This window comes from Periplaneta americana, chromosome 2, assembly GCF_040183065.1.
Source record: "Periplaneta americana isolate PAMFEO1 chromosome 2, P.americana_PAMFEO1_priV1, whole genome shotgun sequence".
In the NCBI taxonomy this organism is placed as follows: Eukaryota; Metazoa; Arthropoda; class Insecta; order Blattodea; family Blattidae; genus Periplaneta; species Periplaneta americana.
The window spans coordinates 115,481,644-115,508,889 of NC_091118.1; the positions used below are offsets into that span (position 1 = coordinate 115,481,644).

At 35.7% G+C, this 27,246-nt stretch overlaps 1 protein-coding gene across 6 annotated transcripts in view; it reads right to left on the reverse strand.

The window, feature by feature from the left end:
* LOC138694527 (uncharacterized) overlaps positions 1-27,246 on the reverse strand; it is a 431,371-nt gene that overhangs the window by 374,069 nt on the left and 30,056 nt on the right. For 2 of the 6 annotated variants that reach the window (XR_011330964.1, XM_069818339.1), the window contains exon 1: positions 15,676-15,870. The exons of 2 other annotated variants lie outside the window; for them this stretch is intronic. Coding sequence is in view for 1 of the 4 variants with exons in the window: in XM_069818339.1 (XP_069674440.1) it covers positions 15,676-15,678 (3 nt within the window). In the remaining 3 variants the exon portion in view is untranslated. Of the gene's footprint in view, positions 1-15,675; positions 15,884-27,246 lie in introns of those variants that run through there. 2 more of the 6 variants (XR_011330963.1, XR_011330965.1) reach the window with 2 other exon arrangements.

Consider the following 27,246-nt stretch of genomic DNA (forward strand, 5'->3'; position numbering starts at 1 on the left):
CCAAAAGTTTTCATTTAAACTTACCATGATCTCCTTTGTGATAATAAATAAATTTGAAAGGATATACAGAGTGTTAAAAAAGTATCCAATATTTTAGAAGGTGCTAGTATGCATCAAAACAAAAAAAAAAGTCTAATAAACATGGGTCCTATAACATATACTTTCTGAGATCTGAACACTTGTTCATAGGAGGTGCTCAAAGTGACGTCCATGCATGGCAATGCATTCCTCTGCCCTTCGGCGTAAGGAATCCCGCACTCTTTGAAATTGACCTGGTTATTCTTGAAAACCAAAAGTCTAGAGGATTTAGATTTGAGGAACGAGCAGGCCAAGGTGTGGGGCCTCCCCAATCAATCCAGAGGTCCTGAAATGTTAGCGTCAGGTGTTCACGCTCATTGCGGAAAAATATGCTGGTGTGCCATCATGCATGAACCACATCTGTAATCTCTGCTGACATGGCACATACTCCAGCAAGATATGCAGTACGTTAATAAGAAAGTCCTGATTACGAGCCCCAGTTAATCTCTGTGTTATCACATATGGTCCTTAATCTATCGCCAAGAACGCCTGCCCAAACGATGATTGAGAATAATCGGTACTGATGACTTGTTTCTACAATTGCATGGGGATTTTCATCAGCCCACACATGCTGATTACGAAAATTCACAGCACCATCTCTGCTGAACCCCGCTCATATCCGTAACCAAACTTTTCTTTTCAGTATTCCTTGCGACGTATCAGTATTCCATGGCAAGGGTATCAACTACGGCATGATTATCTGGTATTCTGCTGTATTGTAGGGCAGAAAAATGCATTGCCATAAATGGACGTCACATTGAGCACCTCCTATGAACAAGTGTTCAGATCTCAGAAAGTATGTGTTGTAGGACCCATGTTTAGTAGACATTTTTTCTTGTTTTGATGCATACTATCACCTCCCAAAATATTGGATACTCTTTTTTTAACACTCTGTATACTGAAAGGTATCGGTATATGAAATTTTCCTTGCATAGGATCTTCAGACAATATATAGAAAATATAAGTGCCAGTAGCTAGGGTTGCCATCTTGATGAAACCCATTAAGTTGTGACTCGAGAGAAATGGTCAATTTTGTCATTCTTTTCAATTTTATGTCATTTTATGCTCTAATTATTGAGATTTAAGATGGTGTTTGTTTCATATAAATCTGATTAACAGCCTTTCAGAAATAATCATATTATGATGATGATGATTATTATTATTATTATTATTATTATTACTATTATTATTTAATCTAACATGATTAAGGCCATAGAGCACTTATTAACCTAATAAAAAATCAAATAACTGTGGTGTAATGATAACAGGGATGATAATAATAATATCAAGAGTACCCAGTACCCAGTTTTGTTGGATTCTAGCAAACAATTTCTTATAACCATTGCACCATAATCAGGACTGGTCTCAAGAACGGTTTTTTGTGATAAGCGCAGGAGCTGCTCTATTAATTTGTCTGGTAAAGTCTTCTACAAGTCGTAGAGCATCAGGCATTTGAATATTTGTCGCTTCTAAACTCTTAATGGTTTTTTTCCACATCTGAAAATTTGTTTTCAATGAATAACACATTTTCACATAGTTTTATTGATAAAATTGTACATTTCTTATGGCAGAGTTGTCTTCAGTATTAAGGCTGGTTCATAATAAACAGGGAACGGAAACGACAACAAGAACGAGAACGGAAATCTTGTTAAATACATACCATTTAACATGATTTCCGTTCTCGTTTTCGTTGTCGTTTCCGTTCCCGGTTTATTGTGAATCAGCCTTTACAGTGTTGCTTTCACGATTACAATGCCAAATTTACAATGGAATTTATGTATTAAATTTCTCCAATAACGTATTTAATGTGGCAGCAAGTGATGTTTCTAACATTATTGAAGTTCACGTAGCCGTAGAAAAAAGTATAAACACTAAACGTCTACAAAACAACGTAAACCTGTCCGTATTGCCGTCGTACCAGAGACTTTACAGTGGGGTGGAGTGAAAATATGAAGTTTATGGAATAAAAATGTAATACCAGGGAAAAATTATGGTTTGATATAAAGAACAGTGCAAAATATTTTTTCTCTAGCTTATTATTTAGAGGTGCCCCAAGAGCACCATATTTTGAAATTTTCAGAAAATTTGGAGGTTCAGATTTCTCAGTGAGAAAACATTCTCCAGTGGTTTAATCTGAACAGGATACTAGGAAAATACTTTAAAAAATCCATGTTAAAAGACTCTGCATATTTTTGGTCCCCTGCTATTTCATCTTGAAGTGTCACGGACACCTCAATTTATAAGAAAATTGGGCATAATCACAAAAATCTTAGGTATGATATAATTAATGAAAATTCATTCTTCTTATGTTGCAGGGTATTTAAATCAGAACAATGGCTTTAATTAATATAAGAAATCTGACCTTCTGTTCTGTATTCGGAATGCCGGAGGGGCTGAACCCACCACAATTACCTACCTATCATGATGTAATGAAATATTATCTATGGTCAAAAATGAATTAAAACCTAACTTAAATTCAAAAGAACCTTCTGTTGGAGAGATTTCAGAAAGAGTTGCTATCAAAAGTAAGAAAATATGGGTAAAAGCATCTATTCCGACAGTCAGTCATACAAGAATAGTATAACTGGTTCGTGCTTACCATGATGAATGCAGAAAAATATTGTATATTGCAACCCCAATTTAAATTTTTCCAAGTAAAGTTTAAATATGGGATCTTACAGCAATTCACTAGCTATGTAATGAAAAACAAAATAATAGAACAAATATAAAAAGAGGCAAAAAAAATTATATATAATTACGATGTACCGAAGTACATATAATTTTTCCGTGCAGAAATTCTGTGTCATCATATGTTGAAGGATGAGTGGAACAGAGAAAAATTCTCTCCGGCACCGGGATTTGAACCCGGCTTTTCAGCTCTACGTGCTGACGCTCTATCCACTAAGACACACCGGATTCCCATCCCGATGTCGGATCGAATCCTCTCAGTTTAAGTTCCAACTCTTGGGTTCCCTCATCGGGATGGGAATCCGGTGTGGCTTAGTGGATAGAGCGTCAGCACGTAGAGGTGAAAACCCGGGTTCAAGTCCCGGTGCCGGAGAGAATTTTTCTCTGTTCCACTCATCCTTCACCAAAAAAAAAAAATTGTGATTTTAAGAAACTTTAAAGCCCTTGGGGCACCTCAAAAATTAAATATAGAAACTCCTTGTTTTTCACATTCCTCAGTTAAGTGAAAAGAAGATTTACATTTACAAAAAAAGATAAAAAAAAACAATTTTATGTATAGGTAGATTCACTCCACCCTACTGTACAGCCCCGAGTCAGTTTGTGACGTAAGACTTCATGCATAACTATGCGCGTCGTAGATAACTTGATTTTTTCTTCATTGGATACATGCCCTAGCTCTACTGATAATGGATGTACACATCAGCCAGAACTTCGATCAGAGATAGGTAACCATATTTGGGAGTAAAATTTACAAAACTTCCCCACAGGACAAAATGCTAGAAAGATAGTAACGGTACACATTACTGAAATCGACCGGTCCGGCTAGCCGAGGAACTTCGACTCCTGTCAGACCCTAATGAGATTTATAGCGGCCGGATTTCCTAGGAGTACCCGCGCTTCCTCATTCCACCATTGCTCCACTACGTACAGTAGCAAGGCACTGCCCGGAAGCTAATTAGTCCACCCTCATGGCTGCTGTCTCCGTTATGAATGGCCCAATTACCGGCTGGCGGCGAGTCAAACGGAGTGGGGGCTGCCAACAGGTGTGTGACGTGTGTGAGAACATCCCAGGCCTCGTTAACGTGACACCAGATCGATTACAGGAACAGCATCGAACATACCTCCTCATTTTACATTACACACATCCGAAAATGCGCGTGCAGATAGAAATAAACTAATTCATATATCATTCATACATTCAGAACAGAATTTTTAATAAAAAAAAATATCTCACCTTTATTTATTTGGCTTAAGAAGGAAAGTAATAACGTTTCTAGATACAAATTTTGCGGGCTCTAAATTCAGTTCCCAGCAAGAACGTTTAAATCTATCTCCTTGCCACAAGGACAGTTTTGTGTCCTTATCTTGTGCTATCTCTCTTTAAAAAGACCAACGACTTAAAAATCATTAAAAAATATATTATTTCTATGCCTTTGTATTAAGCATCTCATTTTCAACCGATATACAATACATATACAGAGAGAGTCAGGAGGAAAGGTACATGATGTGAGGGGTGATAATATTGGTGATTTTGAACAAAAACGTTTATATGAACATATGCCCTATTCTTAACAGCATCTGACATACAGCCGTTTGAAAATCATGGGCATCAGTCTCATGTCCTTCATCAGCACTCACATGCGGATGCAACAAAAACGACATTAGGGTGTAGTAGGATCAATGAAACGTATCCTGGACGTTGGATCGGACACGGTGGAGTCATTTCTTGGCCACCGAGGTCACCCGACCTTACTCCATTGGATTACTGTGTGTCTACAAGCGCAAAGTGGAAACAAGGGAGGAACTTCTCGTTCGCATTTTACATGCTTGTGCTCAAGTAAGGAATGTCCGAATCAACTCAGATCAGCAACACAGCAGCTGTCTACAAGAGCTGCAAAGTGCATTGAAGTTGACGGTGGATTTTTTTAACATGTTCTGTAAAGAAAAGTACACAATTAAACAGAACATAATGTAACATGTTTTAATTTACTATCACCTGCACTTTTCCCGTTTCTCATTGTTTCCATTAGTTTTCTTCGAAACTGTTAAGAACAGGACATACAGTATGTTCATATAAACTTTGTTGTTCAAATCACCAATATCATCACCCCTAAAACCACGTATCTTTCCGCCTGTCTCACCTCGTACACAGAGTGATTCGTGACTTATGTCCCGCACTATAGGAATCAGTTCTGTAGGTCATTTTAAGCAGAAAGTGTCATGTGAACATTGGTTCGATTATCATTAGTTTGAAAGTTATTCATAAAAATCCAAACGTGATACTATGAATCAGGCTTTGGGGTTGCATCATAATAGAAACATTGGAATGTAAACTAAACAGAGGGTTGCGCTGTGACGTGAAGTGCGGAGGAGAAGGGGAAGTAAGTCTGGTTATTAGCGCTTATCAGGGACGGCAATCCCGAGGAATGCTACGCGCTCGTCATTCACATCCTTGCGTCCAAGTGCAATGAAGTGGAAGGAGGGATATTTTAAAATCTGCTTCCAAACTTATGAATGTTTATTTTACGACTAGTACAGTATTTTAATTAATATTTCTGTGTATTTTAAGTGACTAATCCTTAGTTCTGCTCAAAACCACTGCTACTTTCGTAGGATTCAATCAGCTGTAACTTTTCAACGGTTGGTAATCGGACCCGTGTTCATATGTCAGTTCATGCTCAAAATGAGCTGTAGAAGTGATTCCTAAAGCGCGGGACATTAGTCTTGAACCATCCTGTATATTCATATATATATTCCACTATATTCCACTACTTTAAAGATCCTTCTTAATTTTATATTGAACGCTTGCGTAAATCATAAAACGAATTGTTTTTTGAAGACCCAGTTTCCACACCTTTGGTACATTTTTCTCATGAGTTGTTACAGATTTTGATTCGAAATTTTGAACCTGATAAATAAGGCCATTAGAGTAAAATGGTACAGTGTGAAAGTCTCAAAATCAAAAATTAACATCATTAGATGAAAGATAAAAGAACTTGATAGTATAAAATATCCCAAATGCTGACAAGGAACAAATCAATATGTATTTCATTATCTCGATTATGAATATTTTAAGTCCCTTTGTTTCAAATTTACAAAGATATTTAGACGTAATTTACATACTTTGCATATCTAAATTCATAATTTTCTTAGATTTGTCTTACATATAATCTTAAAATACAAGGTGAGTGACATATCTCCAGGTAGGAATGCGGCAACATGGCTGTCAACAACCAACTGCATAGCGCAAATCACACTCACACGTCTTTGTGAATATCACGGCTTTCAAGATGATATTACTGTAGTTGTACTCTCGTGTGATCGTGGTTAGACTTTTACTTTGAAATAGCACATAGATATAGTATTGAACAGCAAATTTATATGCAATGACTAGTTATGTGTTCAGAAATTCGAACAATGAAGTTCGAAGACTATAGCTACTCTTATTAAGAAAGATACCCTGGTGTAAACGCACTTTGGATGTTCCATGACTTTGTGAATAAATTCCTTCGTGTGATAGTGGTTAAACTTTTACCTTAAAATGCCACAAATATATAGTATATCTTTACTTGGTTGTTTAACGACGCTGTATCAATTACTACTTTATTTAGCGTTGATGGAATTGGTGATAATGAGATGGAATTTGGCAAGATGAGACTGAAGATTCGTAACTCCAGATGAGCAGGCAAACGCGCTACCGCCTGAGCTATACCGGTACCTATAGTCTTGCACAGCGAATGTTTTTGTACAACAGGGATGTCAAATCGCCTGCACTGCGTGCTCTCAAGAACCCGCACAACATTTCCTTAAGAGGTTAGGTACAGCTTACAGCAGTAAAATTTTTGGAAATATTCAACGTTTTTTTTCCACCATTTTTGTACCTTGTACAATAATGAAAATTGGTATGTGTAAAAGACTATCCTTCTGCTATAAAAATATTTTTACGATTTAATTTTTTTTTTCAAAATTAAAATTGGTGGCAGTTCACTGCTCAGTGATGAAGCATTTCCCTCATAACTCTTAAACTTGTTAAATTTTCCATGTTCTCTCTCTCTTTTATTTTATTGCTGAAACTCATTTTTACAATATCATACTGTTTCAACTACATTCCTTAATAAATAATATATTTTTTTTATTTTGTGTTATAAGAGTACTGATATTTGACCATTTTTAAATGAATTTATTTTTTATCAGACAATCTACCAAAGGTACAGGAGTGATCTTACATTATATTGTAGATATGACACGTATAAATACACACAAAAAATTTCATCACAGAATGTTGCATAGTTTTTTAGTTATGTAGGAAATGCTTCATTACTGCACAGTGAACTGAATTTTGAAAAAAAAATATATGAATAATTTTTTTTAAATCATAAAAATATTTTTTTCATATAGCAGAAGGACAGTGTTTTAAACATACCAATTTTCATTACTGTACAAGATACAATAATGGAGAAAAAAAATGTCTAATATTTCCAAAATTTTACTGCTGTAAGTTGTACCTAACCCTCGAGGGTGGTATTCATAGACATTTCGCAGTACGCGCTACGAGCGTACCAAGCTAGCCCCGGCTATCCACTGGTTACTAGTACAGAATTCAAATCATATCCTATCGCTAACACTGGTTTATGAATACGAAAATGTGAACCTTGTCGGATTTGTATTGCTTGTAGTATGAGCACTTAATACAGGCGCTTTGACATCCCTGATGTATGTACAAGATCATATCAGGAAATATTCCCTCGTGTTAACGTTCTTTCAATGCTCCATGAACTTGTAAGTAAATTCCGAGAGAAAGCACGTATTGCAGATAATGCAGAATGCAGCGTAGTGTCCTGTGATATTTTACGTGCCTTGGAGAATTTCCATAAGAAATCGCTTCCCGTTTTAGCATGAAACAGGTGCGTCTTATACTCCTATGTGAAAGATTGTACAGCTCTTAAAGTTAAGACCTTGCCTTACAATGGTGTAAGAACTACGGCTTGGTGGTCCTGTAATCAAGCGTGGATGTTATAAGTTGATTGTTTTAAGAATATCAGGCAGTACAGCTCAGTGATGCCTGTATTCGGACAGTTGATTCAAATTATTGTTATTATGTTCGGGCTTATTGGCAGGATTTTTTTGTCATTAGGGTTAGGCCTATATCTCCCAAAAACAGGCCGAAGAAACCGTATCGAAATATGGTAGTAGTATCCAAAATTTCTTTCTCTTTTCAATTACCATGAAAACATTTATCTCAGACGCATTACTTCTTTTCAGACCTTGATATAGTTGTAATAAACACTAGAATCAAGCAACCTGCAGCTTTGTGATCTTAATACAGACGTGGACAAATTATTAGCAAAATTGAACATTTTTATTATATATTTTTACAAAATATGATTCTTCAATTTAGACTACAGTTGACATTTTTGTGTATTTCCAAATTATTAGCAAAATTGAAGATTAGTGTTGCATATTTTTCAAAATTTAACTCCTCAATTTGGACTACATTTGATGTTTTTGCATATTTACAAATTATTAGCAAAACTGAAGATTTTTATTGTATATTTTTACAAAATTCGATTCTTCAATTTGGACTACAGCTGACATTTTGGATATTTCCAAATTATTAGCAAACCTGAAGATTTTTGTTTTATATTTTTACAAAATTTGACTCTTCAATGCAGTTGACATTTTTGCTAATTTACAAATTATTAGCAAAATTGAAGATTTTTATTATATATTTTTACAAAACTTGACTACTTAATTTAAACTACAGTTGACATTTTTGCATATTTGTCTCTACTGTAATGATGGAAATATCCAAAATTGTCAACTGTAGTCTAAATTGAAAAGCCAAATTTTGTAAACAAAATATCATAAAAATCGTCAATTTTGTTAATAATTTGTCCACGTCTGTAGTACTAGTGGTGGTGGGGGTTTGTAATAATTGCACAGTTCCACGTAAAATATTTTTCAAACTTCAGCACTGAGTATAAATACAGAAATAGCTAATAGTTTAATAATTCTAAAGTACTTAACAACGGTATTAATTTCCAAATTAATGCAATTCTCTGTAACTATTATTCATTACAATTTCAAACAACTCATTGGCGTGATATCGATGTGTGAATCGTTTCGACTATCAAATTCATTGTTATCTCGATTCTAGGCCTCATGGAATGAGAAGTCGATTATGAAGTATAAGAGAAGGCTCTGCCTTATTAAATTTATATGAGGGTAGTAAGCCTAAAAAGACAGGAATTGAAAGAAATATCAAACTTCTATTTCATATCCAAAATACCCTTACAGTCCCAAATGCTCGCAATAATAATCACGAACAGCATAAAAATTTCACACAATTATAGAGATTCGATAAATCCCCTGTCACTTTTATTTTATTTATTTATTTTTTTTTTTAGGTTTTTCCCAACTGTAATAGAATGTGAAGTAATTCCATGGCGAGTTCTAGCACTGATTTCGCCAAGTACGATCTCGCTATCACCAATTCAATTGACACTACAAAACCTCGTAGTTGATACAGCGTCGTTAAATAATCGATTATTTTGGAGTTTCAATCTTCGTTTCATTGCAGTACACGAGGAAAATTGACTAAATGATCCTTTCCTTACTTTCAATAGTTACATCCTGTCACTGTCTCATGAGTGTAAGTTCGGGAACAGGGTTGCCAGCATTTTCCATTCCACTATAGCCAATTGCGGAACCAAAACATAGCCAAAATATCGTTATATCGTAAATGCAAATAAAAAGGGATCTAAAACTAAAAGGTGGGCTACTTATTGAATTAATATACATTAAAAGTTTAATACTTCTATATTCATTTGAATTAATAACATTGTGCATTATTATATTAATATTAAACATATTTCTCTTTAGGGTCTAAGTATCACATAAAACACTATTACAATGCAATGAAATGTACTGGGAATCATTCTCTGAAATTATACAGGTGATATCATTATAATTAGATCTACTTGCAACATCAATTACTGTATCATCATTTTCATTTTCCTCAATATAGCTAGTGGTAGCTGTTGAATAAATTTAATTGAATTTTTGAAACAGTTCTTTAGTAGACTCAAAGTTATTACAATACTTATTTAGAGAGTGGAGATGTACCTTAAATCACAACAAGGCACTAAGCATTCCTGTTTTCATTCTATTTCTGAGTTTTGCTTTTGTTCCATTCATTCAATGCTGAGATATATTCGTATGCGGATGTCACAGTTGTTATTTCTGCAGGTAAAACTTGAGATGATACCTACTTTAATGCAAATAATGGCATCACATTGATTAAAAATTGGTTTGATTCCAACATACCTATTATTGTACTATTTTTGTTAACATCTGTTGGTATGAAATCTCCTGATTCGGTCTCGTGTTTAAAAATTCATACATCCAATTGTCCTTCTAATAGTTGTAACTGTCCTATTCTAAATGAATCTCCTTAAGTTAAATATCTGGGAATAATAATCGACCAACATTTACGTTGGGGTAAACATGTTTTCTTTTTCTGTGTAATATATTAAGAAAAATTATTCACTATTTTGTCATCCTACGAAATTACTTGACTGCCCATACTTCACAACTGAGTTACCTTGCATTAGTAACAAACTATATTACAATACCGCATTATAGGATGGTGTAGTGCTTATAGTACCTCCCTCATGACAATAACTCTGCTACACAAAAGAATAATAAAAATAGGCCTATATCTTAATAAAGCTCTTGATTATCCTTCAGAGCTGCTGTATTTAGAATTTAAAGTACTTACTTCCATTAAATTTATGACAATGTATTACTGAATTTAGTACATAAAAACCGAAACATATTTTATTTATATTCACACAAATATAATACCAAAAGATCAGACAACATATGCTGGACAGTTCCTAAATGTACTACAACTGTAGCATATAATCACAGTAGCAACTTCGGTCCAAGGCTTTATAACGTGATAATAGATAAAATCCCAAACATACAATTTGCTAATGCTCCTTATTTCAAAAATCTATTAAAAATTGCTGTTAACAGAGAATATTTAAAGTTCAATTATTGTGATATGTGTTTTTCTTCTTCTTTTTTTCTTTTCTTACATTTTACTCTCTTATTCAATAAAATGTCTTAACATTAACTAATGTGGAATGCCCCCTGAGGACGAGTAAGTATGTAACTTACTCTTTCTGGGGGTGCTAGAGAGTTCTTATATAAAAATAAATCCATATGTATCTTTGTTCTGGCAATAAATTATTATTATTATTATGCTGAAGACATTATCTACTACAGCACTAGAAGTAGACTGTGTCAACAGCAATTGTACAAATGCAGGCAATTCTCTGAAAATTAAAAGCCTGCAGCATTTTCCTGATTTAGCCTAAAACTACTGGCCGGAATTTGTGCGAATCTCTCAGAGCGTTACGACCATAAAATTCAGCTCAGTTAACATTAAGAACAGAATTGTTTCGATTCTCATTGATAACCAAATCATTAGTTACACAAATGTCTATAAATGGAAAATCTGTAGAATTTGCTTTTCAAGTTTGAGACAGACACAGTTTAGGACTGAAGTACTGGAGTTTCTTTCAAAATGGCATAAGTTTGTAGGCAAACTTTCTTCGATTTGGCTAATTAACACAGTAATGTATTGCTTCATTCTGCTTTGCAATTGAAGCAGCTTACTATGCTGGAGTCTAATTTTTGCTGATACTCGATAACATTCTGAACCTAAGTCAACATATTTATTATCTAGGAATGGCAGATCTTTGTCAATAGAATCAATTATTTCTGGTAAAGTATTCTATACAAAAATGGTTTAAAGAGCGTCCTAGTTAGAAGCATAATCAATAGTTATACATCATCATAGGCATTTCCAGTTCCGACATTTGTGTGCTGAAAAATTGAAGGGTTCAGAACCATAGCGGGCCAAGCGCCATCTAATAAAAACGGAGAAAGCAAGGATTAAAGTTAACTGAATACCGTAGTTTAATGAAGATTAACATCATTTAGTTTTAATGTGCATACTTTATCTTACTTGCTATATGTTTCGTTAAATTATGGTAATCACTTAATTTTAACTCTTTTTTTTTCTCCGTTTTTAGTAAATGGCGCTTGGCCCACTATGGCTCTGAACCACTCAATTAGAATGATCTTATTTATAAAAAATTTCTGACAAAGCATTCTGTACAAAAATGGTTTAAAAACCATCCTAGTTAGCTCATTAATCAACAGTTATACATCATCATACACATTCGCAGCTTCGACACTTGTGTGCTGCAAAAATTAGAATGACCTTTTTTTATTTAAAAAAAAATGGGTTTCAAAACTTTTAAATATACACGCCGTTATACTAAAGGATTTTCTTCGGTTACATCTTACACCCGTGTTCGCAGCCAAGACGAAAGATTAAAAATATTAGATGTGTAACTTTTTTTAAAAAAATAACCATATAATCGCAAACTTACTTTCTGACTAGCGCCAGTCTCCAAATCATTTTCATTGGCTACTTCCGAAAACTGAAAAGCAGCCAAGAATGCACAAACTCGCAAGACCTGGCAACACTAGTCGTAAATATTAAACATAATAATGATTCACACACTCTTTCTTTCAGTAACGCCTGTTTTAATGATTTGCGCATTGGTTCACTGTAGAAATGAGTAATGCTACGTGTCCTCCTCTGTTTTATTGTGCAAAACTCGGGCTTATTTTTGTATATTATTTACTTTCAAAGCTTGGGATTTCTATGTCATTATTTACTCTTCGATTAATGTGATCCAACTTCAAGCATACGCTAATAACGTGAAGTTATTGCCATGTAGACAGCACAAGACCGCTGCTTGATACAACACATTGGCCTAATAAACCTATGTTCCACTTTCTTGTCTGAATCGAACCCGGTATACTTAACGTGCAACCATAAATTCTATTACGTACCCCAGAACGGAGGAACAGAAACTGTGCTTACGAAATGAGAAAATTTAGAAATATTAATTAAAAAGTCGGAGTCAACTTTATCCAGCAAATTCCCAACAACTTTGTCTCAACAGAGGTTCAAACCTTGCACATTCCCTTCACTTAACCGTTGATCTAAACTGAACTAAATGACGAGCTGCAGGAAGAGTAGCTAACATATTGAATCTCTACGCTGGGGATGAATGTTCGAATCACTGCGAGACCAAGTGGAACTCTTGGTGGAGTAGCAAGTGGTGTCAAGATAGGGTTAGAATTCCTCGGGGCACTCTTGTCATTAAATTAAAATTCTATAGGCCTAGTTCCTCCACAATTCACATCTATCTACATCAAAGTCCTGCACCGTGGCGTCGCGGTCTAAGGCACTCTGCCTAGGACTCGCGTTACGGAATGCGCGCTGGTTCGAGTCCTCATGGGGGAAGAAATCTTCTCATGAAATTTCGGCCAGTGTATGGGACTGGTGCTCACGCAGCATCGTGATGCACTTGGGGAGCTACGATAGGTAGCGAAAATCCGGTTTCGTAAACAAGCTTTAACGGCTGGGGGGGGGGATTGTCGTGCTAACCACACGATACCTCCATACTGTTTGGATGATCATCCACCTCTGCTTCGGCATGTGGACGTGAGGCCAGCAGCCGGCTGGTCGGTCTTGCACCTTCAGGGCTGTAGCGCCATGGATTTACTTTACTTGCTTTATCTAAGTTACATCAAAAGTGAAAAATTTAGCAGGAAATTACTAAATCATTTCGCATTCATAGATATCCACGTAAGAGATTTATATGGTAAAACATTCTGAAAGACAGCTAACAGTGATGAATCCCTATTAATGCTAATGCTTGCATCATCGACTACGAGACTTTCAAAATTTAGCCAGTAGTTGGCCAGTCATCCAGTCAATAATGATTGAAATTTCAGAAATTGGATATAGGCCTAAAAATTGATCTTTAGATTTTTCCATTAATTCAAAGTTCAATAATTCTTCTTATAAAAGGAAATGGTATCAATTTACCTGACCCGTCTCTTTATTAAGTCCTCATCGAACATTTTCAAAAGTCATATGCATTGCATTTAAAGATCTGGTACACATCTCAATCGCTATTTTATCAGTTAGCATATTGATTTGTATAAAATGCTCCTTACCACATAGTACTCAACTGAATGAGTTGACAATTTTTGAGAATGCTGTAATAAGTATAAAGATTAAAATTTTCTCTGAGTTTTTAATATTCATTGAGTTTTTTGTAAAAATTTTGATAGATTAAGTTGCAATAATAATACAATTATTTAATAAAAAATAAAATTGAAAAATTCCTGAAGAGTACACTAAACATACAATATTAAAGCCGAATTCAATTTTTTTATATAAAAATGTAACATGTAGGCTATCTGTGCAAAATTTCAGCGGAATTACATTAAAACTATTACGCAAGGGACTTTTTATATAGACTAACAATTGCAAGGTAGTATAATAAATTCTAGTAACTCGAGAACCAATAAAATTACATAATCCAAATTTGGTACATAATTTACTGATAAGTTCATTAAAAAACGTTGAACATTTCATAATGATAACTTTAAAACTATAGAAGTTGAAAAATTCACTCATAACTAGCCCCTATCCTTACTTTTTAAGTATGCTAATATCAGTCCTGATATTTCCGGTAGCCTCCTTGTGTAAAATACAATAATTTCCAGAATATTCCATAACTTATAGTTTTTGTCGTCTACTTCGATAGTTCATTAATAGTCTATTATTTTCGAAGATAGTAGAATAAAAAGGCATTATCATAGTTCGACCAGCGACAAAACCCACAATGATTGTTGAGACAACATTCTGTCCATTGTTCTCTTTATAATTTAACACAGTTTATGACTCAATACCGTTAATCAAACAATTTGGAAGTAAAGATTTGATTTAAATCTTGAAAATTATTAATCAGCATCAAGCAAATATTTTTCATTGAGTAAGTTAGGCGACACCCGTTGCCATGGCAACAAAGAGCTGTAAACATGTGTTTGGTTGATGAGAACAGTCCAAAATGGCGTCGACGAGGCGCGAGCAGCACAGACTTCTAGTCACCTCCCCCACTTACTTCAAATGTAGACTCCCAGTCCACGTGTTGCCATGGTAACTCCAACAGATCGCTTCGTTTCACTATTCTGTACAATCTAAATTTAACCGTAGTAACGTACACACACTTCATTGACACATTACCATGGTAACAAACTTCAGTTGACATATTACCATTACAATACAAGAACTTCTTTACGAACGAAATCCGTTGCCACAACAACAAAACACACTTCGCTTCGTTTCATTATAGTCTGAAAAAAATCATTTGTAACCCATACACACTTTAGTTGACACGTTACCATGGTAACATGCAAACTTCGACTAACACACTGCCATCGTAATGTTAGAACTTTTTTGTTCGAACTACATCCGATACCAGAGCAAAAAAATCACTTTACTTCGTTTCATTAGTTTGTAACGTACATATACACTTCTGTTGATACATTACCATTGTAACGCACAAACTTCAGTCGGCACATTACCATGACAACACACGGACTTCAGTTGACATATTACTGTGGTAACATACAAATTTCAGTTGATCTATTACCATTGTAATGTAAGGACTACTGTGTACGAACGCCTTACGTTGACACAGTAAAAAAAAACACTTCGTTTTGCTTCATTATAGTCTAAAATAAAGCTTAGTAAAGTAGGCCTATACACACTTCAGTTGACACATTGACATGGTAACACACAAATTTCAGTCGGTACATTACCATGACAACATATACGCGTATTACCATGATAACATACAGACTTCAGTTGACACTACTATTGCATATCAGCTACATTCGTTGCCATGGCAACCCAACCACACCAGTTCGCTCCCCTATATAAGTAGATGAGACTGGAAGCTTTACCATAGAGAAGCATACACATGCTGGTGCACGAGAGATAGGAGGGAACGGAACTGCAACCACAGGTAGCACTGGACGGGCGTCGCGGCGCGGCGCGCGCTCACCTGATCTGGACTTGGTTCGATCCCAGCCTCACGGCTCCGCCGAATTCACTGCACTGCAGACGAGAGCCGCGTGTCTCCGGCGAGGCGAGCTCAGAGGAAGGTCCGGTTATGGTGACCAGCTAACGAGGCTAATTAGAGACCAAATCGAAAACGAGTTTTCCTTTTTTACGTTTCTTTTCCGCTTCAAATAGGGAAAAGAAAGAGAGAGAGACAGAGAAAGAGAAGGAATGGATTGAGTGTAAAAAAAATATAATCTCTTGTCTTCGAATGCTCCGTTAATTGGCTTCTGCATCTACCGGCCTCGAAGCGTAATTAGCTGCGTGAGCCGCGCGTCCTGACAAGTCTGGCACCGCAACAAGGGCGTCCCGCAAAATCATGTGCCAACAAGGCAGTACTGTGACACGAAGCAATTGTTGCCTTGCCATGACGTCAGTAACGATACGGCACAGTCAAAGTTTGGTTGCCATGACGCATGTAAAAGAGAACACATGGAAGTCTTGCCTCTGTTTAACGTTGCCAAACCAACTTCCGGTAGAGTAACACCTTACAGAGAAAATTTTCAGGATTATACGTTGACTTTTTCCGGAGGACATTTCGAGATTTTATACAGTGTGTTCAGATTTTATTTCACAAACGTTTTGGATTTTCAAATCCCATGCTTAGGATCATAGGCCTATGACTCAGATCCTCATAATAGAACTTGAAAATAATTCTGAAAAATAAAATATCAACAATCGCCTGAAATACTTAAGGATAGAGGAAGGTGAAATTTGGCAAGAAGTTGAATTTTTATATAAAAATACATATTTTTAAATGGCCTGCGCGCTGGGATTTTAAATGGCACGCTGTTGTTTTTTTTTATTTTTTGACACGGTGCTTACAAAAATGGATATAACCCAGGAACAACTGAAGGTAAGATTATGAAATTTTTAACACGACTTTAGCACACTATAAGTCAACTTTTGTCTAGATTAGAATTTTAATGCTTCATGTAAGCCTATTTATGTGAAAATAATTTCCAATATTAAAATCAGTGACCATAAAATAATACTAGTCAACAAATTGAAACTTTTTCGTGTATCCGGTATACAATAATACGATATTGGCAGACATGGCTCACTTTAAATACAAACATATCATAACACTCAGAATCCACTAAATTTTTCTTACTAACATAAAAGACTCCTATAAACCAACAAAATCACTAAAATAATTGACAATATTCCAAAATATTAATTACAAAGTTTAAAACCAATTGCTTTCGGAAAAATAGAATGACGATAAGCCTACTTTCCTTTTGTACGGTGTCTCACCCGTCTCTCTAAAGAGAAACCAACAGTTATCACATTGAACGGTTCCAATAACCTTGGTAACGACTCTCCATGGTAGGGTGTACTGGTGAAAACGTTTACCCTGTTCGTCAATACAAGCACCTCAGTTTTCTGGGAAAAAGTCAAGATGTGAGTGTAAATGTGAATTTTGAGTTCTTGTAGTTATCTAGCAGAGCAGTCACTATGGATTTATCGTCTCTTCTGTTACCCAAAAATCCGTTAACAATAGTTTTGAAAGAGGACCAAGGGGTTAACTCAAGATTTGTGAGCTTTACATTAAAGGTAGGATCTTTCAATAATTTCCTGATTTGTAGCCAATAAATATAGTCTATCTTCTTCCACCGTATACTACATCAAAATAAAGAGTTTAATCATCACAGTCCTTATTTATTATACAATACCTCTGAAAAAATACAACACAAACAACATAAAAATATTTAAAAAATCCATATAAAATCTAAATTATCTCAAAACCCTTCTGTAATGAAACAATTCCGAAGGTCGTTTCGGAATCTCCAATCAAAAATTGATATGAATTGATGTATCACATACCAGATGCAAAATAGCTGTTAACCAGTAGTATATAATTAATCATGTTCATAAGTTTGTATTGTTGTACCCAGGTGTAATATTAAAAATTTAATCTAAACAAATTGTACATTGTTTTTCGTGAGTGAAAAGGTGACTGAGTTATATCAATTTTAATAAATACCTATGCGACTTTTTTTTGTTAATTTTGGCTCCCTCTTTAATTTTAAAACAATTTTGCCAGTGGATTTAATGTTTCAGTTACTTAATTGTGACATACCAAAAAAATTGACAGTATTAAACAAATAACATAGAAATTAGAAATTTCGCCATCCTCTCCCCTTAAATAAGAGTATTGTCTGAAATATTCTTATTACAGAGAAGTTAGAGATTTATGTAACATTCATCGTATTCGCCACATTCAGATATTAATTAATTGAATATAATTCGTAGACTCCCTGACCATGTGGTCAGCATTTTCAAGCACGCTAGGAAAAGAAGACAAAGAAGCCATTAATCTCCATAGACAGGAGATAAATCTTTTCTGCCTTAGCAGGCATTAAACATGGGACTGTTTAGATGATTGTAACAGATTTTTTTTTGTAACGTCCCCCCCCCCCCGTTCCTGATCGGCTGCTCATTGTGCAATTTTTTGTGATTTGTGTAACTGCATTAAATCAAATTAAAATGAGTAAAAATGAGAATGAAGGATATGAGACGCTGCATTCATTGTGAAGTTGAAAGCAAGGGAGCAAAAGAACTGCCCAGTTTGTGGTGGAAAGAGTAACTATGAGATAGTTTCTATCGTTATATGCTAATTCTGTTCCCTCTGTAATTGTCAATACGTTTTATGTATTACTCATATTAATCCACTATCTTACAGCATCTTGTCAATTCTAACTAACTATAAAGATTTAGAAAAAAATTATCGAATAAAATATTGAACCTTTCCGTCATACCTTCCTAAAATGGCTTACTTTGTCACAGACTTTTAGAGAGGTGGTGCAGGTTGACAAAAAAAAAACATCGTATAGGAATCCATGTCTGAAAAGTTCGATTTGGTAGTTACATGCCTGGATATGTATAGTCAGACTGCTTTCTGTAAAATATTGGTAAACCACAACTATTCATTTTAAAGTTATTTAGGGGCCCACGGTAAATCTTTTTTTCTTTAATGTAGGGTGTAATGGCTGTAAACATTACAAAAATGTACACGAATACTGAAAAGAATTTTGTTTACAACATAAATTATGGTAGCCAGATGGAATCGAACTCAAGTCCAATGTATTGAAACCTCATCTCAGTTTAAATGTAGCTGTCCTTCCTGTAGGAAGTTAGGATCATTTACATTAAACATTACGCATATAAAATAATTTTTATTTCTATTGTTCCTTGTTACCTATCATGTAAAGATTCATAATAACAGAATTTGCTAATAACTAATAATAACAGAATTTGCTAATAACTAATAAGCATATAATTTTGTTTTATGGAAGAACAAAATAATAATGGAAATGGAAGAAACGTTGCAAGATTTTATCAGTCAAAATATAATTTACGATGCCAACTAGTTCTTACCATGTTTAAAAGATTTCACAAACAATTGCAGAAAACAGGGAGTTTAGAACCAAATTTCATAAATATGGTCTTGAGTACAATGCACCGACTATGCATTTCAGAGTTTGCAACTATCAAATGCAACGTTTCCAGATATGGATTTCTACATGAAAGTTATTCAGATTGATCATCCCTACCACACCTAAAAGTATGTTACAATATCACTGTTACACCCAGTATATCAATATTTCACTAATTGATTGGATTGATCGATTGATTGATTGGATTGATCGATTGATTGATTGGATTGATATACTTATCTTATTTATTTATTCGTTTATTTTGCCATTATCTTTCTTTTCTTCTAATCTTTCTTCATTTTTCCTTACACCATTTATTTCTTTCTTCCCTATTTTCCCCTCCTTTCCATCTAACAATAAGCTTTTGTCTATAATTATTTAATTCATGGCTCCTTATTATCCGTAGTGATAAATTGTAACATTCAACAACAGTATTTCTCTTTGTTATGTACAATTAAATTGACATCATAAATTTGAGGCAGTTTTTATAAAATAGAAGTTTATAAAATAATGGTTAAAAAAATATGTCTTTGTACGTTTTGAGACATGAAAAATAAATAGGCTACATGCTGACATTAAAAAAAACAGACTTTTTTTGCCACATCCTTTCTTTACAATTGAAAAACAGTGTCCGAAAATATGTACAAAAATATTCCTTTTTTTTTTACCCCAAGTAGCTTTTATAGGCCTGTAATAAAGTCTCTTCACAAAATTAAAAATTGGAATACCAGAAACAGTAGGTATTTCATAATTTTTAGTCACCTGGTAAAACGAGAAGCATTAGTAGGCCTACTCGTTAATTGGTTATAGAATTTCAAGTGTGAGGTCACGTAAAAACTTCGTTAGGTCTACTTTAGAAAAGGATCAACAAAAAGATATGTACTTTTTCACATATAAGGACACATCAAAACACTAGTTACCATGCAAACAAGTCATGAAGAGACGAATAGAAATTCACGTGTACGAACTGGTCTCAGTATTTAGTTATGCTGCAAACAAGCCGTGCAGAGACGAGTAGAGCTTAACATATATGAACTTGTATAACTCTTGGTCACCTTGCAAACAAGTCATGCAGAGAGAAGTGAATTTGTTTCCAGCATGGTTGACTATCTGGTTGAATTTTTCCGAGGTTTTCTCTCATTGAGACAGAGAAATCAAAAACTCCTTAATTCCAATAAATCAAATTTTAAAGGAGAGAGAGAAAACTTATCATTTGTCTTACTAACTTCAAATATTATGCATTTACCTATTAATATTGTGTAAAATTACATTCTTTATCAATTAAATACTTCAAAACCTAAATTTTTGCATTATATTACGCTACAATTCGAAATAAACACTGCTGGAGTTAGGGGTTTTCTGACTTCCACAGTGTATGAATTAAGAAAAGTTAATAAATATGAGCCATATGAAGAAAAAAGATAAGTATATCATAATTCCCTTATGAAACATTAGAATATAGGAGAAAATGAAAGTTTATTTAGATTAACATTGCTACATTTTTTTAAATTTCAAATAGCCTATATGAGACAGAAGATCACAAATTACCATAAAGCACTTCAAAATACACAAATAAAACCACAAACGATATTAAAATGTTAACATATCCTGAGTCATGTTACAGATTCTGTTTTTCCTCTCACTCTCATGTTCTTCCTGTGCTTCTAGATTATTACTTCCATAAACAGAGTTTGATAATACATCCTACTTTCCTCGGAAATAAACCATTAAATTTTGCAAGTCCTTTTGCTTTCTTCTTTCAATGGCAATGCTGAATTGTACTTTAGTTGACTGGGGAATGATGCATCGTATTGGGTTTCTGGAACTTAAATGGACTCCATATTGTGCTTTTCATAGTCTTACTTACATGGATTTTATAGATTTTTGTGAGAGTCTGAATACCATATCACTTTACTCAGCTGGTTGAGCGATAGTGTTGCCATCTATCGGGAAATTAAGCTTGGAATGCAAAAACTCTCTTATTCCATGGAGTAAGTGGAGTTCTGACTTCCACGAGTTCTAAAACAGCCCCCAGAATGCAGATGAATGTCGAAATTAGTGTATTCTTGCCTTCCACGCTTACAGGACAAACTAAGAAGCATCATCCAGCTCATAAGTCAATTTTGTAAAAAATTGGAGTTAGTGGGTTTTTGATCTCCCTGTCTCAATGTAAGTTAAATGCTTGGTAATTGAATGGAGAATCCTCGGCCTCATCTCGTCTAATACTACCTTGCTATCGCCAATTCCATGAAGATAAATAATCTAGTAATTGATACAGCTCCGTTAAATAACCAATTTAAAAAAGCCTTACAATTCTTTATAGACAGTAGTAGACTTTCGGGTATAAGAATATAAGGAAACGCTATAATATACTTTGCAGAGAATTCGTTACATTACTAGACATCCCCAACTTTATACTCGTTAACCTTACAAACAAGTTATTGGATAAATACGGTGATTTTCACGTATGATAACCACCATCAAACTTTTCATTTTTCCGAAAGGCATTATTAAGGGAGGTTCACAGAACAGACAGAAGGGTTGGTTACGTTCAAGATGCAAATTCTGACCGTGTCATACGACTCGTTTTCCTTACAGTGCAGCCTAGCGCTCTACAGTGCATAATAGCTGTCTCCCCGCATTGACGGATACGTCATGGGGCTGATGTGCGCCACGTGACGCCCCCCGCGGGGTGACTGACTGGGCCGCCCTCACCGTGGGGTCAGGGGTCAAGGGACCCCCCGGGTCACGACAGCACATTAGGAACAATGAGTGACAGCATACAACCGCAAGATTGATACTGTGCATGTCCAATCCCGGAAGCATGGAGATCAGAACAGTGGTTCGCAAACTGTGGATCGTGATGTATATGCGAACCCAGGCACGCAGGCCTATCTTGATGAAGAATTTCAGTAATAACAATGCTAATGTTAATGATACAAGCAATGGCAATTTTAATAATAATAATAATAATAATAATAATAATAATAATAATAACTTTATTTATTCTAGCGAAGTTAAAGCCGTTAGGCCTTACATTTCGCATTACTATAATTTGTTTGATTTTCAGAATTACATATAACTAAACTTGTTTTCATTTTGTTATTATTATTATTATTATTATTATTATTATTATTATTATTATTATAAATTATTAATTATAAATAAATTAATTGGAGATTTATCCTTTGAAGAGGTGGAAAAATTCAAATATCTTGGAGCAACAGTAACAAATATAAATGACACTCGGGAGGAAATTAAACACAGAATAAATATGGGAAATGCCAGTTATTATTCGGTTGAAAAGCTTTTGTCATCTAGACTGCTGTCAAAAAATCTGAAAGTTAGAATTTATAAAACAGTTATATTACCGGTTGTTCTGTATGGCAGTGAAAATTGGACTCTCACTTTGAGAGAGGAACAGAGATTAAGGGTGTTTGAGAATAAGGTTCTTAGGAAAATATTTGGGGCTAAGAGGGATGAGGTTACAGGAGAATGGAGAAAGTTACACAACACAGAACTGCACGCATTGTATTCTTCACCTGACATAATTAGGAACATTAAATCCAGACGTTTGAGATGGGCATAGCATGTAGCACGTATGGGCAAATCAGAAATGCATATAGAATGCTAGTAGGGAGGCCGGAGGGAAAAAGACCTTTGGGGAGGCCGAGACGTAGATGGGAAGATAATATAAAAATGGATTTGAGGGAGGTGGGATATGATGGTAGAGACTGGATTAATCTTGCTCAGGATAGGGATCAATGGCGGGCTTATGTGAGGGCGGCAGTAAGTAAGTATTATTATTAATTGTATATTGTTCCTGTATTTCTGCTATTGTATTGCTGTTGTTCTAATACTGGTTGAGTGGAAGTGATGGCTTTATGGCCTTAACTCTGCCAGTAGAAATAAATCTACTACTACTACTACTACTACTACTACTACTACTACTACTACTACTACTACTACTACTACTACTACTACTACTACTACTACAACAATACCGTCATTCTGTTTGGATGTTCGTTTACCTCTACAGAGGCATGTGGACGTGAAGCCAGTATCCGGCGGATCGGCTTCTTCCATCATGGGCTGTCGCGCCACGGATTATTAATTCTATCGTAGGAAGAAAAAAGTGTACTTTTTGTACATTATCAACTAGGCCTACCTATATTTATACAGGGACATCATTTTATTTTTACTTCAATTTTTATTGTACCTCAGTGTTTTAATGTACTTCACTCCCACCCCTTCTACTAGTGAATTTTCACCCATCTTCCGCACAGAACTAAGGTCGGATATGCAAAGTCGTCTTACGGTCACAGTAAACAGTACTGAGTGAGTGAGTATAGTACGTTCCAGAAATATGGTCGCGTTTTCCAGTGAAAAAACAGCGTTCATTATTTAATCATATTTTCGTACAGGTTGTGCATCCTTTTGATTATGTCGCATCCCGATTTTCCTCATCCGCTTCTGCTGGGCTGTCATAGCCCTGTTTTGAAAATATTTTCTGTTAGGAATTGGACGTCTACGTAATATTACAAAGCTGTTTAAAATAACTTAAATAAAGTGGCCTCGTTAAGTAATTAATTGTCACGTGACTTCCCATCTTTCTACGACTCTGTGCCATAACCACTTGGATGGACAGTAGATAGCATGTCTGAGTAAATTTATCTGTACGGATTGAGCAGAAGTGAAGACTGAATTTACAGTACATAAGATACTCTGTTATAGAGTACGTACAGAATTATTACAACATGAGCTACTGGTACGAAGAACGAAACCGGAAATTGGATTAGGTACAATAGGCTAAAGTGCGATAATATGCACAAAAGAACTGAAGCCTCTATCGAAATGAACAGCCACCATTTTTAACAATTTGTTTAAATATCCAGATTTTGATTAGTTTTAAATTTTAACGCACTCTCTATAATATATGCTAACGTGCTACAAGACAGTATAACATACGAGGCGCATCCAGAAAGTAAGTTTCCCTATTTAAAAAAAAAAGAACACAAACTTTCAGGAAAACATTTATTGGCAACAGGTACAGCAATGTTTCAGCTATTTTTCAACATAGCCACCATCAGAATTGAGACACTTATCGTATCGTGGGATCAACTTTTGTATCCCTCTGTCGTAGAACTCTGCCGCCTGTGAATGGAACCAGCGTGTGACAGACGTCTTCAGCTCTTCGTCGTTGCCAAAACGCTCACCGGAGGACAGGAATTTCTTGAGGTGCAAGAAAACGTGAAAATCGGTGGGAGCAAGATCAGGACTTTAAGGTGGATGATCAAACGCCTCTCAGCCAAATTCCGTCTAAACAGCTGCTGTGCGCCGAGCCGTATGTGGACGAGCATTGTCATGGAGGAGCATAACACCTGCAGTAAGCATGCCACGCCTCTTGTTTTGAATGGCACGTCGCAATTTTCGCAGTGTTTCATAGTAACGGTCAGAGTTCACTGTTTCACCTCTTGGAAGGAAGTCAATGAGCAGAATGCCCTTCCTGTCCCAGAACACCGTGCACATCACTTTCCGTACCGACAGCGTCTGTTTGAATTTCGTCCTGACCGGAGATCCACTATGCCGCCAATGCATTGACTGCTGCTTGGTTTCCGGGGTGAAGTGCGAAATCCAAGTCTCATCGCCCGTGACGATCCTGTCGAGGAACTCGTCGCCGTCAGCGTGATACCGTTGCAGAAATGTCAGTGCTGCTCCTAAACGTTGCATTTTGTGTTCGGGTAAGGGTTTTTCGGCACCCACCTGGCACACACTTTTTTGAACAGCAGGTGCTTAGTGACAATCTCATGCAACAAGGATCGCGATATCTGCGGAAAATGGCTGCTCAGCTCCGTAATCGTGAAGCGACGGTTCTCCACGATGCACTGCCGCACCAGCTCAACACGATCATCATTGATGAGGGACTGTCGCCCACTGCGCTCTTCATCATGGACACTTTGACGACCTTCGGAAAACTACCTACACCAGCGACGCACTATCTACTTACTCATGATGTTCGGCCCATAGACCTGACAGACCTGCCGATGAATTTCAATTGGCGCAATGCTTTGTGCATTTATCACCGACCGAACCTCGCAGGCGGCGGGAGAAGGAATAGGAGCTTCCATTTCGGACCACTGCTGCCACGCTACTGGCACCAGGCGGGACCTGTCCGGCTAGCATATGATTTATACGTCATAGATCTGTTACGCATGCGCAATTGACTCGGCTAATTACGTTTACTTTCAAGGGGAAAAAATAGGGAAACTTACTTTCTGGATGCGGCTCGTACACTGCATAATGAATACGTCTGCACGAATAACTCAGTTCGTAAGTAAAAATACATATTGTTAATACTGTATTCTATTTTTATTAAATAAAAACCTAATGAAAATTATCAACCTCAAAAACGTAATATTTCCATGTTTACGTACGTAAATGGATGCAATAATTTTCTTCCCACCTATATCTGTAAAGTGATTTGTTTGTGTTTTATGCCAGTATCATCAAACTCCGGTCGTGGAAAGAGGTAATAAATAGTGTTTCCGGTTCCCAGCCGTTAATCCAAAGGTATAGTCAGATTAATATCAGAAATGTTAGTAAAAACAAAATGATGTCCCTGTATAACAATGCAGATAAATTACACAGCTATCTCGTTCATACAGTTTTATCAACCTGGGTATACGTAGTTGTATCCCGCCTTGCATTTCGCGTTATAAATATTTCATGAATACAGATGTGTTATTTACTGTGGCGGAACGCTTTCTTTCTATTCTCTGCAAAGAAACTCATTTACAAATAAAGTACTACAGTGCATTGTGGAGTCGAAATGATTGGTAGTGTCGTTCTTAGCTTGTAGTTCTCTCATTCCAGTGAGTGTTTATGTAATCAAACATCACTTTTTGTGTCTTGGTGTATTTCACATATTTTTTGTGAAAATTATCTCAAGCTAAACAAATAATGTCAAAAGCAATTAAACGCTAGACAAAAAATTAGATCTTCAGTGTTCAATATATTGTAGACGAAATTATGGATATTATACCATACTCTGTATTAGTTCATTATGCAAGTTCTGAAGCATATAAGTTAAAGGACAGTACAAAGGAGATCATGATAATGCAGTATGTGTTTTTTTTTTCCTTTGTCCGTAGTGAACTCTAAGAATATCTGAGAGTAAAAAAGTGACAAAATGATTTCACAAAAATAATTATGTGGTAATAATAACAAATCTATCTGAAACCAGATTTTTTTAGTTTTGCACCATATTAGGAACTATTTGTCGTGACCAGATTATTCTACGGAGTGGAAATATAACAATTTATTGGAGATTTATCCTTCGAAGAGGTGGAAAAATTCCAATATCTTGGAGCAACAGTAACAAATATAAATGACACTCGGAAGGAAATTAAACGCAGAATAAATATGGGAAATGCCTCTTATTATTCGGTTGAGAAGCTTTTGTTATCTAGTCTGCTGTCAAAAAATTTGAAAGTTAGAATTTATAAAACAGCTATGTTACTGGTTGTTCTGTAGGCTATGATTGTGAAACTTGGATTCTCACTTCGGGCGAGGAACAGAGATTAAGGGTGTTTAAGAATAATGTTCCTATGAAAATATTTGGGGCTAAGAGTGGTGGAGTTACAGGAGAATGGAGAAAGTTACACAACGCAGAACTGCACGCATTGTATTCTTCACCGGCATAATTAGGAACATTAAATCCAGACGTTTGAGATGGGCAGGGCATGTAGTACGTATGGGCGAATGCAGAAATGCATATAGAGTGTTAGTAGGGAGGCCGGAGGGAAAGAGACCTTTGGGGAGGCCGAGACGTAGATGGGAAGATATTAAAATGGATTTGAGGGAAGTGGGATATGTTGATAGGGAGTGGATTAATCTTGCTCAGGATAGGGACCGATTGCGGCCTTATGTGAGGGCGGCAATGAACCTTCAGGTTCCTTAAAAGCCATTTGTAAG